Raw genomic sequence first — 20,064 nt, 5'->3', positions numbered from 1 at the left:
GTGGGCAGCAGTCACCACACTGAGTGGGGCAGACTGATGCACACAAAGTGCCTGATGCATCAACTTTCAGGTCAGGACAAGTTCTTGTGCTTGACCACCAAGGTCTGCACCTGGTGTAGGTCTGACCTACCTCAAGCATGAAGTCTTCTTCCTGTAATTACATTGAATTGGAAGAAGAGAGACGGCTATGGAGTTGCTCTGCGGTGGAGTAAAAGGGAGGCCAGTATTTAGTTTCAGAAAGGAGCTTCTCATCTACAGCAGCATTTTGTGTTCTTTGGCACAATCTGATGTATGATTTTAAAAGAGCAAACCCTGTGTATACTATTTTAACATTATAAATAATGTTGAGGAAAGAAACAGCAGAAGATTCCTTAAAGTTGCAAGATTGTAAGTGTGGCTGAGAATCTGAGTATTCCCCAGCAAGAATAAAATCAGAGTTGTTTTTTCAAGAGATAATCAGGGTGCTTGGAGGCAGGGAATAATTAGATCCCATTCAGATGAAATTGGAATAGCAGTAGTCTTTGTCATCTTTTTTCTATGTCAGTTTATTTTTGTTATTGTGGTGATGGTTCTCATAATCACATTTTAGAGATCTTTATAAATAAATTATTTGGGAGTGTAAAGAAGATAAAGCCAGATTCTTCCAGTGGAAAATGAAGAGCCAATGGGCACAAATTAAAATACAGGAAATTCCACTGAAGTGTTTTTACTGTGATCTTTACTAACTTTACTGTAAAGGTGATCAAACACTGGAGCATTGTTGCACAGCAAGATACTAAACTCTCCATTCTTGAAGATATTAAAAATATGACTGGACATAATCCTGTGCAATCTTGCTCTTGCTGGCCTGTCTCGAACAGGGAATTGAAGTACAAATTATCTCCAGAGGTCTTTTCCAATGATGTCTCTTCCGTAATTCATACTACAGTGATCTCTACCCTGTGCTGGTGAGGATACTGCAGTCCCTGCCCGAGTTGCTCAGTGGGAAGAGCCCCGTGGCTGAGTTGTCTGTGCAGCGAGCTGCAGCAGTGATTACTCTGTTGACACATGTGACACAAACAGCAGGATACACGGCAGAGCTGCAGGCCAAGTTGAGCAGGTAGGCTGTCTAAGTCACCATTCTGTGCATCTCAGTAGCTGGCATCCCATCTTCCCTTTCTTTGGTTTGGAGACCTGGTTGTCACTTTTTTCCCCCCTCATTTCAGTTGTTTACTGTCCCACATGTGAGCCCCTGCATGGTGAGGTGTATTCCCTCTGACACAAGATCAAAAGTAGTGTGTGGTCTGAAAACTGTATGCCTGCTAGCATGGCCAGGGGCAGGAGTCAAAGCCTACATTAAGCTAGGTGGCACAAAGGGCACTGTTAGTCAAATGCCCTGCTGAGAGGAGTTAGGATGCTGCTTTGAACTTCTCTTGGGAGTAAAGAAAGAAAATGTCTTGAGGTTTGGAGAGAACCTCTCTGCAGAAACCAAGATGAGTCCAGGATTAAGAGATGGTTAGGTTTTGACAGACATCAAAACAGTAGGATTTGCTGCAGACAGAACTACTTTTTCTGGTAGAAAGCAAGAAACTCTTTTAGCTAAGGCTGAGTACTGAGGTAGCATTTCTGGTAAAGCTAGAGCATAGCTCAGGGGCAGAGTAGTGCAGGAGAAGAAACTTCAGCTTTAGTAAGTACATTCTGCATTTTTCCTTTCTGCCTAAATTATGTGGTCTGGGTTGTGGGACTATGCAAAGACTTTCCTCCTAGTTATGCTGTTGGATATAATCTTCTAGACATCTTTCTATTAAAATTGAAGATTTAGAGAGACAGTTGTTTGATATTTATTTGCTGTCCTGTGCCATTCTTCCATTGTGTTTCAGCAATAACTCAGAAGATAGTGAACCAATTCCACCTCCTCCAGTAGCATGGAGTCAAGTGTCAGGCTTACAGCCCTTCCTTGAGACAAGTCTGAAAAAAATCCTTCAGCAGATATCCCAGACAGAAACTTGGCAAGCTCTCCAGCCTCTGACCACAGCTTGTGTGATCTTCTTGGGAGTTTATTACAGTGCTTACAGCCAGCAGGTAACGCCTGAAAACACAGGCTGTCTTCACATCTCACCAGCACCAGCTTGTGTATTACCTCTGAAAACTGGAACTTACAGGCAGTACTGAAAAAGACAGGTATTGAGGCATCTAGCTGAGCACTGATTTTGTTACCACACCTCATATCTAGGCTGCATGACATTCAGGGTCACTTAAGTTTGCTAACCTTATGTGTTAGCAGTGCCAAATATCGGTCTTCCTATTTTGTCCTTTCATCCTTTGGGATCAGAATCTCAATCAAGGTATTTGGTAGTGCTGCAATTGTTCTGATTTACTACAGAGCTCCAAAGCATGAAGCAAATGCAATGTAATTTTATTTGGCAGTCGTTTTTCCTAGTGGGATAACTCAAGTCATACATTTTTGCATTTGCTTTGGTCTGAGAGCTTACATGTGGACACCTAGGCTGCAATCATCTCACTGGAAGATGGAGCATTAAGGGTCATGCCGTATGAATTTGGATAGGAAATAGTAAAGATAAATTTATTTGTTGCCCCACTGACATTGAAGGTCAAATTCTGTAACACACAGTTGTTGTATGTGATCATCTTTTAAAGTGAGTTTTCTGAAGGTGACATGTCAGTGTGATGCTGTTGAAAAATAATGTCTTACGCTTTAGCTACCTTAAAGATTCATGTTCTAAAGATGAATGCAATTTTCCTCTTTACTGCCCAACTGACATGTCTGAGTTCCTACTTGGGAGATCTGTGTTGAAGGTGTGGGGGTAATTTAGTGGCTGTAGTTATTCACACTTGTGCAACTCCTCTGAAACTTGCCAAAAGCAACTGAGTTGCAGTTGCGGAAACTGCAGTAGCTCTCAAAGATGTCTTCAGGGTCCTGAAGGTTGGTATAACTTTCATAGGCTGTGATTATGTCCTGAGCATTAGAGAACCAGGACAGCCAAGAGGTTAACACGCCTTTTTAACCTTTACAGGTATTCTAGAAGAGTGATTGAGGAAACATTTTTTTAAGTCCTTGAAGTGTGCTGGGTTTTTGAATTTCCACTTAAAAAGATGCTAGCTGAATTTTTTACAAAAATTGTACATAGCATTATCTGAATAGATTAGTGCCAAAAACCCCCTCTTATAGTAATTAGATTAGTGTATACTGGGACCTTCTTGGAATATTTTTGTTAGACTATTAAAAACTAAGGTTAACATCTTCAGAAAGGTTTTACTGATATCTGGAGATGGATTTTACCTGGATGAAAATCAAATTTTATGTAATGGAAATGAGTATTTCTGTATCCCAAAGCAGCACTCTAATGAAGATAAAAGTGTTAAAATTTGCCAGCATATTCCTTCAACCTGGAATATTGTTACTAGGGTCAGAAGATTTTGGATGATTCTCTAAAAGCCACAGTTCCTCCTCTGTGCAGTGTTCATCCACAGTCATGCTTTGATGGGTAGGTCACTCACACTTTATGCAGCTGATTTTTTTGGGGGTTTTTTTTTGGAGACCCTCAATGGTGCCACTCAGATTTCTCAAGGTGGTTCTGATCATCTTTGTGTCATCTGCAATTTAAATAGAAACATGTAGATGGTAGGGGGAAGGGGGTCTAGCCAAGTTTTTATTTAGGGAATCTTGATTCCAAGGATCCCATATCTTGCTTCCAGCCAATTAAGAATCTCTACGATGCGCTTTAATACTTGAGTGTGAGAACACTTTGAGGTGTCAGCTCTCAGCTTCCACACTATGAGCAGTGAGGCCAGCTCTAGCCTAGAGCAGTACCGCTGTTTGTACTGGGTGATGGGGTCTGGCGAAAGGGTAATAAACAGAGGAAGTAAATGAATCTGTCACCTTTTTTGCTATCACTAGATGCTATGGTCATTCACTCTCTTTTCCTGTCATTCTCCACGGCTTCTACAGCCATCAGTCAATCCAGTTGACTGCTTAGAGGAACTGGAAGTTTTGACATCGGAGATGCTGCAGCCCCTTCTCAGCCAGCCGGCCATAGACAGCATGTGGGACTTGCTCAGGTAAAACCATTCCACTGCTAAGATGCTGTTGTCAGAAGCTGAGAGAACCCCATTTCTATACTGTACCATGTGACAGCTCTCCCACCTTCTGTCCTCTTTTCTCTGTGCAATATACCCCAGCTATGGGATTGGAGTGCAGTAGGGCTGTGTCTACACCCTGCTTTGTCCTCTCTTTCCTCACAGAAAAGGCGTGATGGATCAGAGGTTTCCAGCTCCTCCTTTCCTACTGGTGGTGCTGCATCTCTGCTTTGCCATGTAGCTAGGGTTTTCATATCAATTTCAGATTATTTTAGTCACTCTTGGCTTTGATTCTTCTTTTCACCAGTCTAAAAGAAATAGTACCAGTAGCGTTAGTTGAGTCCCTCTTACGTCATGAGGTGAGTGTGTGAGTTCATGTACTGTTCATGTGCTCTGTATGGTGCTGCTTATATAAAAGAATTTAACTAGATTCACATCTTTAAGCTCCTGCAGAGCTTCACTATGGCTTTGAAAACCCCTGCAGAGAAGTGCAAGAACAGATACCAAACTGTTCTTCCAGACATTTGAATAACATAAGTTCTGCTCTGGAACAGTTAAGCACTGCAGATATTCTGTCTTTCTGCTGTAGAGGGAGCCTCCTTACTAGGCTGTGATTAATCTTCTGGAGTGGAGAATCTAAAACACCTGACTTGCAGTCAGAGAGGCATCCATCCACCTCTGAGAAGGTCTGATATAAAGGGCACTTGAAATTTTTGTTTTCAAGTAGTATTTGAATGGTCACCAAACAGTTTGGCCCATGTTCTTTCATGACTGAAACTGAGATCTGAAGCTCTTGGCACCAAAGCTTCCAGCACAAGAGCACTCATTAGACCCTTTTCTGCCTGTCCTTGTGATCTGAAGACAATGGATTTGGTCAGGCTATCAAAGCTCATCCACAAGAATTTTCATTCTTCTCAATACTGGCTGATCTCTGCCCTAATAATTTTACAATTTTGTCTAAACTCTCTGGGCAGTTTAGGTCCAGGAGTTCAGGATACTTTGTGAGCCCCCATGTGTTTATGCATCTCCTACATGTAATACCAGCAGTAGAAAGAGCAGTGCGGTTAAGCAATTCGTTTTCTGCCACAGAGTAATGATATGAATCTTTGACAGAGTTTGCCCTATTACCCCATTACCATTGTGCAGCTTGCTTGTGGTCACTCTTCTTTGTGGTGGTCTTACCTATACAGGCATGATGTATCTACTCTGGGTCCCACAAGCACTGCTGGTGTGGGAATTTGTAGTTCCACCTACAGAGAACACACACGCTGAGAGTGGTCTGCACAGTCATATTCATGTACAGTAAAGCTACATCCTTTCTGAATACAATTTAAAAATACGCATTTCATTAGTGCATAAAGGGCAGCATTTTTGCAATGTCAGTTTTAGGTATAATCTTTTTGGTTTTTGCCTACAAGTTTATTATTGAAATGTCTTGAGTGGGTGGGCAGCCTTATTAGCCTGGTGTGCATATGTATGTGGGGAGCAGTGTATTTTTTTAAAATCAAAGGTCCAACACTTTCAAGTATTTGACATCAGAAATGCGTCACTGCATCAGTATTTCTGCTCATCATGACCAATTTAGCTGAAGAGTTTCTGACAGCTCACTGGCATTAGCTTTTATGGCAGTAGTGCTTGGTGTACTGGCTGAGAGACTGGCTTTTTGCTTTCACTGTCTTCAGGGCTTCCATTTTGCTGCAGTGTGTGGTACAGTTCAGATAGATAGCTACAAGATAATGCCTCAGCACTATGAATGCTTTTGACCCCTCTCTCTTTATTTGTTCACACAGGCCATGTTCTGCTTTGTGCAACCCTCTGTCCTGTTCCCCGGCGCCGGAATCTGTTGGCAGCATTGCATCTCTGAGTTGCACTGGAGGCAAACCTCCTTTGAGCCTGGTTGGCTCCAAGTCACCTTTCCCCTTCCTCACTGCCCTCCTATTTCTCATCAATAATGTCACTCACATTCACAAGGGCCTGACCAGCAAGGTGAGAATCAACCTTTTCACTTAAATTCTAGGTGAATGGTAATATACTTGTGAGGTAGATTAGTATTTGTACCTTTCCAGGCATAAAAGAGATGTTACAAGGACTGTTAAAATCAAATTGTTGTGCATTTTTATTTTCAAAATATTGAAGTACTATGGAGAGAAACAGCCCGACTTCCTGAACAAGTGGGATAAGGATCAGAAAAGTATCTTGTCTTTGAATTCCAGTATTCAGTTGACACCAGAAAGCTGGAATTACAGAGCAGGTGATGCTTGAAGGATGGATTTATAAAGAATGTTGAGAAGAGTTGAATAACTGTTGTTTGGCTAAGCAAAATATAAAACTTGAGTGTCATTGGAGGAAAAGCATGGTTGAAGTATATATAACAAAGAAAAATGGGGTAATATTAAAGAGGAAGATGAGTGCTACAGTGCTTCTGAAGAGGGTCCTTCCTACTTTGGTTTGTTCTGAATTTTTAGAATGAGTGAAGCATGGAAGATTGCAGACCGTAAAGAGAAAATGTCTGAGCCCTAGAAAGATGGAGCACCTACCATAACCTTTCTCAAAGTGTTCCTTTGTCACCTTGTGTTGTATTAGCTGATTGGCTACTAAGGGAAATATCTGGCCAGATGAGGGAAAAACATTTTAAACCACTGGCCAGATTTCTGCCTTATAGAACACTATGGAAATTGTAGGCAGTGACTGTTGGCTATCTGTGGTAAGGATGGTCATGATAGATGCGGGTGTGCCCTGAGGAGAAAAGCAGATATTTTTAAGGTTATTCTTAAATATGGCTTTTGGAGTAGTCACCAGGAATTCTCATGTGAGAATGTGAGAGGAGGTAAGGGCTGGGCCTTGGAGAGGGCTGTGTTTTGCTTTCCTCCAAACACCATTGTAATATTATTTGTCTCCACTTGTGATTCCTTTATAGTACAGCTCTGTGCTGGGCTTCAGAGGCTTGAAGGATTATCTGCATCAAAGCTGGCAGACTGGACCTCCCTCTGTGACTCCCTCATCTGCATGGATCCTACGCCATGAGTATCACCTGCAGTACTTTGTGTTAGCGTTGGCTCGGAGAATGGTATTGTTATTAGTCCTTTCATTTCTTTCTCTCAAGGAACTGACTTCACTGGCAGCTGGTCTTCATTTCCTTGTTCTTTCTTTTATCTGACTTAGGTCTGGTGACTCTACTGACTTTTATGACCTATTAGCAAAAACACCTTTCCAGTTACTGATGTGGGGATTTAGTTCCAAAATATTTTGAATAGAAAAACTCTATTTTTGCCTTTCTTTGAGATAGAGTAAGAACAAAGTTTTCAACTGTGTTGCTAAAAAAAATCTGACTATCTAAGGCAGTCAGGGGAAGTAGAAATATCTCTTGGTGGGAATGCTGACAGCTCTTGCAGTCTTGCCTCGGTCTTTCAGTTTGCAACAGGATCTGTGTCTTGTTCGACCCTTCTGTTCTTGTTGATTGTCTTGTTGACAAATGATAGAGTGCTTTTATCTGTTGTTTTCCTTCCTGTACAGGCAGGCACTTGTCCGGATTACACCCAGCATGCCTCACTCCATCACTGTGTTGCCATGGCATTGCTAAGCCGTCTGTTGCCAGGGAGTGAGCATCTGGCTCACGAGGTCCTACTGGATCTTGCCTTTAATCCAGAGTTCCTTCCGTAAGCTTTGCATTTTTTCCTTTCTCTAGTCTGATATGTGGGAAAACATGAGGAAAATGGAAAAACCACTTTGACAGTGCAGTTTTGTTACAATTTTTTGGCCTTTAACAGGGCCTGTAGTTAAATTTTACTTACTCATTGGCATATTCTCCAGGCATGGAGTCGTCTAATCAGGCAAGCGATGTGGTTGCGTATTTTTCTCTGATGTACCAGTGTTGAGAAACGTGACCAGTTTCTTTTGATTTCCTCTGTGACAAGGCTTGTGTGACTTCTGATAGAACTGAATGTCCCTTAGGCCTAGTATTTGTCATCCTGAGAGTAGGGAGTCTAGAAAATGAGAATTTGACATCGCCTGAAAAGCCTAATGAATCTTCCTCAAACCCTTATTAATCAGGTTCTTACACAAATATTTGCTGATTTGACAAATGCCATGTCTCCCACCTGTCTCTTCACACTGGAAGAAATTGTGAGCATCTCAAATATGAATCCTCTCATATCTGGGCAAGAAGATGGTAGCAGTTTATCCTGTTCATCTCAATCCATTTCAAATTAGGCATGATGCATCTCTGGTTGTACTGAAGGGCTCTAAGGAGATACTCTGTGCTTTCAAAGAAGGAAAATTTATTAGTGGATTTGTTTGTGTGGTGGTGTTTTGGTTCTTTTGTTGGGCCAGCAGAATGGTGAGTCTTTGGTCTGAGATTGTGGCATATGGATTTGACACCATCCATACGCACAGTTTCTATCAGTCTGTGTAGTTCCTCTGAGCTTGCCACTACCAGCTGCAAAGCTACTGTTCCGAGAATTGTCTTACTGGTTTCTTGAGGCCTTATCTAATACACAGTATTTCATCTCAGCACTCTCATGGCTGTGTTGGTAAGTAGGCTGCCTCTCTGGACAAGGGGTTTCAGCCTTCACACTAGACTGGCATTGTGTTTTTATGGCACAGCCTCAGTGTTGCTAGTCAGCAACCAAATGTGGTTCTGTGAATTTGCTGTAAATACCAAGGCAGCCGATACTTTACAGACCCTCTATATTAGAATAGCTCAATGGTGTAGAAAGTGTTGAGTGCTCTGTTCCAGGAAGACTGTAGAGATGAATTTATGTGGTGTGTTGTTTGTTTGGCATTTCAGGTTTTTGTTTGTTTGTTTCTTTAACTGTTGTTTGTCTTTACCTTACAGTGAAGGGAAAGCTGGAGGGCCAGAAGCAGCTGACTTCTCTGATATTCTGCATCTGGGCACCAGTGCCAAAGTGGCACAGCCTGGCTCTGCAGCAGCGTTTCTTCCAAAGGTTACTCGTGGTGCCCTGCTGAAAGAATCATACCAGAATCTGCCTTCCATTCGTTCCTGCTACCTCTCTCACTTTGTCCACTTGCAGCCCACTCTTATGCGTTCTCAGGCATCATACCAAGGGCGGAATTACCTCATCCAGTCAATGCTGCTTCCTGAGGTCAAAGGGCCCATCCTGCCTTCAGACTGGCCATTCTTTCCACTTATCAGCCTCTACAACAAAGTGACTAATGCAGAGACACGTGGGGCTATACTGAACTCTCTCCCACTCGATCTCATCAATACTGTGACCTGGAACCTGCAGTGGGTCTTGTTGCTGGAAACTTGGCGTTCTAAAATCCTTCAGAGCATCCCGACTGCTGCTAAACTTGCACGGCTTATGTGTGTCTTCCTCACTGGCAGTGACCTCTTTCTAGAAGCACCAATCCACCGCTACACAGCTGCCCTTCTCTCTGTGTATTGCCAACCCAAGGCCCTCGACTCCCTGAACTTGGATGCTCCTCTCCCTGGTTTAGCATCCTTCCATGATCTCTATATAAATCTCCTGGAGCAATTTGAGGGCGTCTCATTTGGAGATCCACTCTTTGGAGTCTTTGTTCTTCTACCTCTACAGAAGCGTTTCAGTGTTCACCTGCGTCTCTCTGTTTTTGGGGAGCACACAAATATCCTGCGGGCGCTGGGAGTATCATTACAGCAGGTAATCCTGGCTTTGGTAATTGCCAATTGCCTGTCACTCTGTATTTCTGTGTTACTGGGCTCTTGCCTGTGAATTTCTAACCTTGATTTGTGTGTATATGTGGAGGGCAGGAGCTGTGAAGTTGCTCAGTCTTAAGTGGAAACTGTCCCAAACCTTGCTTGATTTAACCATTGAGAACTTGTAATTTTTAGGTTGTACCTAGGAAGAGCTGGTGGCACCCTGTGTTCTGCTAGCAATTACCTTTCCCTTAAATAAGTGTTCTCACAACTTGGTGAGAACTTTTTCTTTGCCCGTGCATAGACAAATAATAATTTTCCCTCTCAACCATTTTTCCACATATAGTTATACTGGAGTTGAGCTCTGCTGGGTAACAGCAAGAAAATTTGGTCTGTCAAGTGTAAGACTGCATTTCTTTTGAGTGAGCAGAAGAGATTGAATATTTTTGACAGCATCACTAAATTCTGTCTTCTTATTTTATAAGCACCCATCTTATCTGTGCCAAGAATCAGTTGCAGGGATAAGATCAGTAAAACATCTCTCCATAAAGCTCAAGATGTCTTGACAACACTAGTCACATTAGTCAGGGTGGGCTGTAACAGCTCAGCTGCAAATGGGGTTATGCCACTGGGGTACATCGCATTATAGGAGGGCGTGTACAAGGAAGAGCACCCTAGAAATCATGAACTTCCTTTCACTACTTAGACCCCGACAAAAATTGTAATGTTGCCTGGATGGGTTTGTTACAGTTTCCTGTGCCTCTTGAGCGCTACACTTCCCCTCCTGAGGATAACCTGAACCTCCTGCGACTCTACTTCCGAACACTGGTCACTGGTGCCCTGCGCCACACCTGGTGCCCTGTTCTCTACGTGGTGGCTGTGGCTCATGTGAACAGTTTTATTTTCTCCCAAGAAAGCACAACACAGGTGGGTAATGGATAGCAGAGTTTCAGGGCTGCAGTCTTTGGGTTTTGCATTTGCTCTCCCTATAACTCCATTGTGGCTTGCAAAGACCTTTGGGGCTTGCAAACAAAAATTGTAAGCAAATGTGTTGAGAACTGGTCGGCTTTTTGAGAATCCACATTCGAGGCAGCAGCTTTTGTTCATTATACCCAAATGTACTTGCATTAATTGTAGCTAGTCCTACCTAAATCTTTGAGGTCAGCAATTATGTGTTCTGTGGTGTGGGGGGAAGAATAAGGAGAAAGAATACCGAAGGTGATCAGGCAGAGAGAGCTTGTAATGGATTTGGCCTCTGCCTTAGCAGTCTTAAGGTGCAAAGTACTCTTTTATTTGACTTCACTTGAGTAACCAAGCAGAAGGCCTCCTATGGCCTTGAGGCCTCTATCAGTGAATAGTTGTGCTAACAACACTTCACCTCTGATCTGCAGTACTACCTGAAGGTTGAGAAGTCAGTGAGATTCAGATCAGGGAAAGGAGCAGAGAGGCAGGATTTAAGTGATAAGACATCTCAAGCACTTTCTGCTGGAACAGGCTGCTCATCATTATAATGAACAAATCATCCTGGAATGCTGTATGCCCCTGGGCAAAGGTATTACTGCACCATACTAAGGAAAGTATATGTTTTCCCAGGAGACAGATGCTGCTCGGAAAAGCATGCTGCGGAAGACGTGGCTGTTGGTGGATGAGGTAGGATTTGTAAGATTCAGCTTGTGCTGCTGGGAATTAAGTTTTCCATACATGGAAACTCTTACAGACTTGTGTTTGGCTTTTGAAATTTGTGTTTAATTATCTTGCTAATTTGAGAATGAGAGGAGATCAGCAGCAAGATTTTGGCCTGAAATATTTGTAAATACGTTTAACTAGATCTTGTAGTAATTGACCTCAAAATACTGAGCCCATTGGAACCCAGATGAATCTCCTGTACTGTATTTCCATGCCTCTTGTCCAAGCAGCATTATATTGGGATAGCTAGAGATGCTAGAGGAATAATTGTAGCACAGTTATGAATAGGGGGTCAGCAATAATCTGTCCTATTTCTTAGTTTGATGGTTCCCCTGAAAAGATGAGGACAGATGTAAGGTTTCTCTTTTTTTCAAAGAGCTTGCCAAAATCTGTCCTTTGTGGAACAGAGCTGGGTTGTTTGGGCCTCTGTGATTATTTTTAAATTATTAGATTAGAAATCCACTTGGGTTTCTGGCAAGAAGTCATTGTGAGGGGTTGTTGAGGAGATGGTGGAGTTGTGTTTAGAAGAGGAATTCTCATGCAAAAAGAAGTGCATTTTATTGGAAGACATTTGCCTTTTATAGCTTTTCTATTGAAGATGATGTAATTAAATATCTTGGACATGATGGTATTGTACTATTTGCAGATTTACTGTGTTGTAATGGAGATGGTGGAAAAGATTATATACCTTTTTCTTTCTTTCTTCAGAACTTGAAAAAGCACCTGCTGTACTACAGACTGCTGAATGCAGAGAGTCCTTTGGGATTTGACCTTTATGAGCATCTTCCTCCCATGCGACTGAAGTACCTGCAGATAGTGACACAGAAAGGAATTACAGAGAATGCACCAGCAACAGACTCATAGCAAAGCACTTGTGCAAGAAGAGGGTCAAGGTGAAGAGTGGAAAGGCTCAGTTTATACTTCACTGATGAAACTACTTGCAGTTCAGATGGTTTTAGTGTCTTACCTGGACACTCTTGTCATCTTTGCCTAGTGAAGCACTAGTAGAATGCTCCCAGCCCTGCAGAACAACATACGTGTTGTCAAGATATGACAGCATGTATGTGTGTGGCCTCTCCGTGATGGATGTTGGAGTGTTTTCCTCCATTCTTCTTCAAGTTGTTCTGCTTCTTCCCAGAGGAGGTGAGAATATGTCTGAAAGGCACAGGACTGTTGAATAAACTGAAGGAACTGGAAAAGCTGTTTTGTTCCATCAGGCTGGAAACTGGGTTGTCAAGATAATATCTGTTTTCTCCAGATCTTTCCATTGCTTTTCTCTGTACCTTGGATTTTGAGTGGTCCTTCCCCCATACTATACCCTGCAAACAGAGTGGCAGTGTGACACAGGAATCTGATCCTGAGAGGGTTTTTTTAACATATACATACAAGCAGTTTCTCCAAGATAGTGTTTCATGCATACACTCAGTAACACAGATGTATTGTGTTAGATCTCTAAGAAATATGAGTTCCTAGTGCAGTGGTACAACCACTGAATACCCTCCCTTGGCTGTCTTTTGGATGGTCTCTAAACTGCTTGTTTTTCTCCCTTAATTTGGTTACATGTATAACAAGATCAAAAATAATTTCTTTGCAGGCCAGAATGCTTGGCAGTAACCACCCCTCATTAGAGGAAAAAAAAGTATCTGCTTGTTTAATTAAAATATGTATTGGTTGCCCTCTGAGGAGAATGCAATTTTAATTTTGAAGTGGAGTTTCCTAGCTCAAACCTAATTTTAAAAATGTCTAATTTGATCCCATTTCTACGTCCAAATTCTGAATTGAGTCTTAGACACAAGGGCTGCAAATACAGAATCCTAAAAGGCTCACCATAAGTGCCACATCAAGTCCGGAATTTACTCTAGGCATATGATCTCACTGGATGTTTTCTTTATACTTTTGCATGGTCACTCAGGCAGGCTTTTGTTTAGAGAACCTGATTTATATGAACAAAACTTTTTAAAGAGATTTCTGATGTTTTGTTTTTATGAATAAATTCCTATTGGTGATGCCTGATTTGAAGAGCTCAGCCTCTATTTTTACCTATCAAAGAGGCCAAGCTAGCTTCCCTCTGAAGCAACCATGCCTGTAACTAACCTTGCTCCAGTGAATGTCCCAACAGGAGTGTGAATCACTGTTAATTGGCACACTTGTAATGATTGCAGTTGTTCATACAAGAAACAAATTCCAGACAGCAACTTAACAGAGTCAAAGAATCATTGCACTTCAAAAAGAAAAGAGCTTGTGTCCAGCCATAATACAGTATCTTTCTTTCACCTGACAGTCAAGTGTTTCTGCACCCTCAAATGCCTGCATAATCACATAGAGCTTAGGGCATTTGTGACTGATGCTATCTTTGTATTGGCAGTTTTCTAAGTGTACCAGTCCCCTTCCTCTTAGGTTGCTAGAAAATAGTACGTTTCATCGTTTTTCCCCTTATTTCAGGGAGGAAATGGGCAGAACTGGTGTTTCCTTACAATCACTCTTTTTTTTTTTTTTTTTCTTCCCTTTTGATCTGTGGTTTCTATCTACAGCAGATCAATATTATGTAAAATAACAAAAGCACAGTGCTCTAACAGGAATTTTTTAATTGTTGTTAATTATTTTGAAAGCATTTGATGTGATTAAAGTTTAGTCAAAGTCATTAAAGTTTTAATCTGTCTAGATGATGAGAGCCCAGCAGTTGTCTTTCAGAGCAAGGACTCTTAGCTTCCCATTTAAGAGCAGCCTTCATCAAGGACTTTACCTTTTGTTTTTCAGACGTCCAGTTATGAAGTCTTCCAGTCCTTTGTGGAATGCAGAGTTGAATTTTGTAATGTGTACAGAATGTAAATAAATATTTTGATAGCTCTGCAGGAGTTTTTTTGAACTATGAGAATGCTTTGTTTGAGTCTTTCTTGAATTTGGATAGTTCTGTTTGCAGTTTATCAATGTCTTGGGACAGCTGCTGCCTTAAAGAATTCTACTAAATTTTGGAGCTCTGTAAGAAAATGCCTCAAGCCAAAAATTACATCCTGCTTGTGTGATGGATCAGTAACACAGGGCACCAAATGCTGTGTGTAGTTGGGGAAGGTGCAGGATGGTATGATGTGATTTGACACATGCGCCAGGTGAGAAGACTGTCCACAGATGGTATTTGTAATTATGATGCAAGTATCTGCAGTGGAGAGAAGGAAAATAACGGATCCCAAATAGTTCTGCAGGCCACAGTCAGATGCAGAAAGTTCCAGGGATGCTGCATATGAACTGTAAGCTTTCAAAACGTTGACTCTCACTTGAGATGGTCAGCAATCTTGTATGGGATTTCTCCACAGAACACTAGAGGGCATTGCTTTATCTAGTTTAAATGCAAGATTCCTCAGCCTCGGTCCTGCTGGGACCTGAAGAAAAAACAACCACCCTTACACATTGTTTGATTTTTTTTTTTCGTTTTTCATTTTTGCATATAGTTTTGGAGCAAGTGTGGTGAACTAAATACTTTATGTGATGGGTTGCTAAGAACCATACAGTGCTTTGCCAGCAGGAACATTTTTGAAAAATCATGGTACATTGAATGTAAGATTTAAATGTAAGCTGAATGCAGTTTTGAGACAGGACCAAAGCATGCCCATTCTGTTAATCCAGTTTAATCCTGGTCAGGGTAAGTGAGGAGATGAAGGAAATTAAAACTGTCAAAAAAAAATGGATGTGACTTCTTGACTCCTTACTGAAGGCTTAAGATTTCTTTGAGAAGAAAATAATTCTGCCTGCAATAGGATCCCCAAATAGGTTTCTGGTGCTGAAGTGGTTCTAACTCAGAAGAACATATGCTATCTGGTAACTCTCATCAGAAGTCAACAAAATCAGCAACAACAACTGTAAGAATTCCTGCCTGTCTTTTAATTCTTAAAAAGGGCACCCCATTTTCTGGTCCTTTGTGGCTAGAATATACTTGGTTTAATCTAAGCTTCTGATGATATCCCATGTGGATAATAGTGGAATCTCTGTTTTTACCAATTTAGCATGGGATGTGCTGGAAGGCAGCAACAAAAAATAAAAAACCAAAAATGGTCGTGGTTTTAAAAACAAAAGGTAGGTTGGACTGAAGATGAGTTGAAGATAATCCTTTCAGTGTTGCTGTTGAATAGGCAGGTGAGAGGGCGGGGCTGTCACAGGTTTGTATCCTATTACTTCAGTGGTATTCTACTGAATCTTCCTTGGCATTTTGAAAGGGAAGAGAGTTCTCCCATCAGCTTGGAAGTATGTCCTTTTCTGCCTAGAAGAAATGGAGTTGATTTGTGATCCTTCAACTGCGTGAATGGTTTGAAGTCCTGGAGTTTAGACCATATGTGGTGACTTGGCTCACTTTGCTGAATAGGGATCATTCCCAGAAAGATGTAAGCAACTCAGTAGCTGGCAGTACTACACAGTGAGGTAGGACAAGGCCTGACAGAAGAAAGTAAAGGGTTAGGCAAGGAAGAAATCAAAACAGGACTGAAACCAAACTGTATGGGAACTTTTTAACAGTACATATAAAGCATTATATAGTTGAAGAACTTCTGTTCCTCTGGATTTATTGACTACTTCAGTTTGACAGTGGAATTTAATAATCCATTTCTAGACTAATGCATTCTGTCTGGCCACTTAATGCCGGGCAAACCCTAAACACTTTTACTGGTGAAGTCATGACAGGGCAAGCCATAAGATGTGGATATATAAATACACTGTGGGTCAGACAAGCACATTACTTTTCGTGTCAGGCGTGAAGTACAGCAAACAGTCGTGTTAATCATTGCTTTTACTTCTTCCTAGTTCTGCAAAGTTCTTGGAAATTCCTCACTGATGAGGTGGTGCTGCCTCCAGCTGATGATCATATTTGGGAGGCAAAACATGCTTATTCCCCTTGCTTACAGAAGCTCATATAAGCTTTACTTTCACAAAGCTGGCTTTCTGGTGTTCCTCGTTTAAATAATTTTGTGGTAATTTATTGGCCTTTGCCCTAGTTTTTAAAAACTGGCTTTACTTCTGCCTTTGAATGGAGAATGTGCAAGAAAGCCCTGCTCACAGAACTGCTGTGTTTTGCACGGTAAGTGGTGGTTGTAAGGAGAGATAAGTTTGCCACAGTGTGCTCCCTTCCCTGCCTTTATTGTGATAATCTTGAGTCTCAAAACAGCTCAGCAATGCTATGTTTAGGTTTCTGGCCAGCTGCAGCACAAAGAGCTCCAGATCAACCTGAGGACTGTGCTAAAGGAGCAGGCACAGCACCAGCGGTATTGTGAGCCTCCAGCCACTCCTGGCTGCAGCAATAGCTCTGGGCCAGTTAAATGAGCAGAGGACATTCCAGACAGACAGCACCTGCCTCATCTTCGGGTCCAGTTCTTTATTTGTAGGTGGGCTGTAACCAGCAGATACCAGCAGACAGCTATGGCTCCAGAGAGCAGATGAATGTCCTTTAAAGTATGTTACTGCCTGTTGAGCCACCAGCTCATAAGCCCAGTCAGGGTGATGAATATTCCCTGGAAGTACTGTGTTAGCACTTCACTCCCAGTTGGGCGTTAGACCAAACCTGGGGCATAGGGGGAAGGCTGGATGCACCCACCCTCTGCATCCCCCTGCCCTAATCCAACATGGATGACAAACCAGACCAGTGCTGTTGCAGCTTGTCCTGGCCGCAACAAAAACAGGGCTTGTGTGATGTAGAAGTACCACTGATGTCAAAGCACAGCCACGTACATGGCAGTGCATGCTGGAATCTGAGGTATTAGTTAATGACTAAGGCTGGAGGAGAGTTTTGTGGGACAGTCTGGGTGCTGGAAGCCCGTCGTGAGGGGCAGCAGCTGTGGGGCTGGGCAGGGAACACCTCGGCCCCACACCGGCCCTCAGGGAGCGCAGGGCGGGGTCGACGGAAGGTAATTAACGTGCTTCGAGCCTTTTGTCCGCTCCTCTGGAGCGTGGGTGCCTGGCTGAGGGCTCTGGAGGACACAGATCAGGTTGGTAAAATTAAACTACGTGTGGTAAAGTTAAATTCTGTGTGTTAAAGTTAAATTCTTGTGCTGGGGCTGATAGGGTTTTTGTCTTTTTGGGTCTATGCTGACAGTGCTGCCTCATGTTTCCCCCAAGCAAGGAGGGAGAGCTGCCCGAGTGCTGAGCCCCGTGGCCATCCTGCCCTCAGCAAGGGCTCTCTTTGGGGTGGTTTGTGGGGCTCTGGCAGGAGTGTTTGCTATGGAAACAGGAGGCAGGAAAAGTCCAATCCTTGTGGTAAATGAGGGGACAGCAAGAGCAGGAGTGCAGGTGCTGGAAGCCTCGCCACAGCACAACCTTGTTCCCTGGCCATAGTGACTAGTCTGGAGCTTTGGGAAGGGGCAAAGAGAAGGACTGAATGAGCTGGTGGGCTTGGAGAATGGCTCAGTTTTTGCTTCTGGGGCTCTCAGGTTGAGAGGAGTTTTGTGGTTCCTCTTCTCTCTCCAGTGTCCCTTTCCTTCAGTACTCTATGTGTTCCATGTCTTTCTTGTCCTTCGCTAGACACTCCTTCCCTCTCTTTGCCTTTTTATTTTTAATTCCTCCATTATAGTAGCTTCTAGCTCCCTGTTGGCTTTTCTCTCTTTTGGCTCTTTTGCAGAAGCAATCAGTATTCCAACAGTTAAACTGGTGAACTGAGATGTCACTGGGTTTGAGGTGAAAGCTCACATCTCTTGAGTTGTTCATCTGAAGGTCTGGGCAGATGTCCATAAATAACATGCACAACATGCCCGTTTGGAAAGCTTACAGCAAAGAAGTCTGTAACTTTACTTTTAAGACTCAGATTGCCGTCTGGTGTAAGCACACCACACCATTTGGGTCTGATCTGTCAGATATTTGATGACACTTTAGCAATTAATGTATTGGATCTGCCTTCTGAAAGGGAGACTGATGCCTGTGTAGCAAGTGATTATTTACTGTTACTGCTTCAACCATGGTAAACTTTTGCCTCAAAAACTGAATATCTCCCAGACAGTATTCTAGGTTTCCTCAGTGCACATGGGCTTTTCTTAGCAACTTTCAGCACAATGCATGTTCAGGGAGGGTCTTTAATATCTTCCAAGTAGCAGGAAGTGCAAAGAGCTCTGAATTAAATTCAGGTATCACATTGCTGGCAGTGACCTGTAGTTTCAGAGGGGTGTAACACACCATGAGGATACAATGACAGCCACTGTGAAGGTATGTTGCTAGCATCTTTCACAAAAAAGCAGCTTGCTGCTCCTGGCATCAATGTATCTTTCAATATAGATTTTAAAGAACAAATTTAGAATGATACAAAAGTTTCTTAAAACCAGCATGCCTCTCTTGTCTCTGACATGAGTGTCAGCTCACTCAGAAAATGCTAGTTGTGCTGCCACCCAGAAGACACCACAGATGGTGGCTCGTTTTTGTTCCTCTTGTCTGCTGTGAGATTGATCATGTTTGGATTGATGAAATTATTTGGGCAGGAGCTGCCATTGCTCTCCTCCTGTCTGTCCACTGTTAAAAGAAGTGGGAGGAAAGGGGATGTAAAATACACTTTTTAGTGTCTTTCTCTCTTATTACTGTTTTATTAACACTTAAAATATTTATGGAGGAGAGTGTGGGCTTGCTGACCATGCTTCCTTGCAGTGAGCTCTTATAGCAAGCTTTATGTTTTAAAGCCTTTGCTGGGGTTTGTTTTGTTTGGTTTTGGTGATATTTTTTTTTGTTTTGTTTTGTGTGTGGGGTTTTTTGTTTGTTTGTTTTTGCATTTTGTTGTTTTGGTTTTTGTTTTTTTTTTTGTTTATTTTGTAGCAGTACAATTTGCAAGTTAAAATTAAGATGGAGAACTTTGGGTATTTGAATTCACCAGTGAAAATAACTGCATCCTGTGTGATGCAAGTCAGAGGTTTTCATGCTCAGTGTGCACTTGTGCCATGAAGGCCAACCATTGCATTGTTGAAAAAGTCAGCAGGTGCCCTGCATTTTGCAAATCTCCTCTAGAGTTAGTGTATTACTTTAGGGACAATAAGTTTTCTTGTATGAGTCTCTTCTGCTATTAAGATACTCATGTGATTTTGAAACTTCTCAATTTTGCAATTTAACTTTCCCTTTGAACAAGCAACTTTTTGTTACTGCTTTCTATAGTTACTTATTTTGGTGATTCCTACACTGTCTGCAAATGGAAGAAAGAAGCAATAAGTCTACAGCCTAGCATGGGATTCTTGCCCTGTATTTAAACAGAAAATGCAATTTTATAGTCAGACTAAACCCTTTTCATGAACGGATCCTCCTGGGAACAATGTTAATGTACATGGGATATAAGTAGGTGATCGGTGACAGTCAACATGTCTTCACTAAAGGCAGGTGGTGCCTGATGAATTTGGAGGTCTACAGTGTGGTTACAGCACTGGTGGATTAAGGGAAGAGCACTGACATCACCCACTTGGACTTGTGCAAAGTATTTGACACTGCCCCACATGACATTCTTGTCTCTAAACTGGAGAGACATGGATTTGATGGATGGACCATTTGGTGGATAAGGAATTGCCTGGATGGTCATGGAGAAAATATTATACACTCCAGAAAGACAAATAGCCTGAGGTTAAGGTAATTTTTCATTATGTGGGAGACCCCAATTACTGTGTTAACAGCTCTTCTAATGTGAAAGTTTTTACAGATTTTCTGAGGTTTCCACTTTTCGTGTCGCT

General features: G+C 42.2%; 1 protein-coding gene across 1 annotated transcript in view; it reads left to right on the top strand.

Annotated features, from left to right (window-relative positions):
- Positions 1-14,273, top strand: part of RPAP1 (RNA polymerase II associated protein 1) — a 38,736-nt gene extending 24,463 nt beyond the window's left edge. Inside the window, exons 16-25 of the mRNA XM_066321235.1 lie at positions 929-1,099; positions 1,860-2,061; positions 3,950-4,059; positions 5,868-6,063; positions 6,995-7,144; positions 7,591-7,733; positions 8,912-9,716; positions 10,463-10,639; positions 11,306-11,362; positions 12,107-14,273. Coding sequence (XP_066177332.1) covers positions 929-1,099; positions 1,860-2,061; positions 3,950-4,059; positions 5,868-6,063; positions 6,995-7,144; positions 7,591-7,733; positions 8,912-9,716; positions 10,463-10,639; positions 11,306-11,362; positions 12,107-12,262 — 2,167 coding nt within the window. The 3' untranslated portion in view covers positions 12,263-14,273. The remainder of the gene's footprint in view (positions 1-928; positions 1,100-1,859; positions 2,062-3,949; positions 4,060-5,867; positions 6,064-6,994; positions 7,145-7,590; positions 7,734-8,911; positions 9,717-10,462; positions 10,640-11,305; positions 11,363-12,106) is intronic.
- The last annotated feature ends 5,791 nt before the right edge of the window (positions 14,274-20,064 follow it).

This window comes from Sylvia atricapilla, chromosome 6 (genome assembly GCF_009819655.1).
Source record: "Sylvia atricapilla isolate bSylAtr1 chromosome 6, bSylAtr1.pri, whole genome shotgun sequence".
Taxonomy (NCBI): domain Eukaryota; kingdom Metazoa; phylum Chordata; class Aves; order Passeriformes; family Sylviidae; genus Sylvia; species Sylvia atricapilla.
Note: the sequence above shows the minus strand (reverse complement) of the source record. Positions and strands in the feature narration are given on the sequence as shown.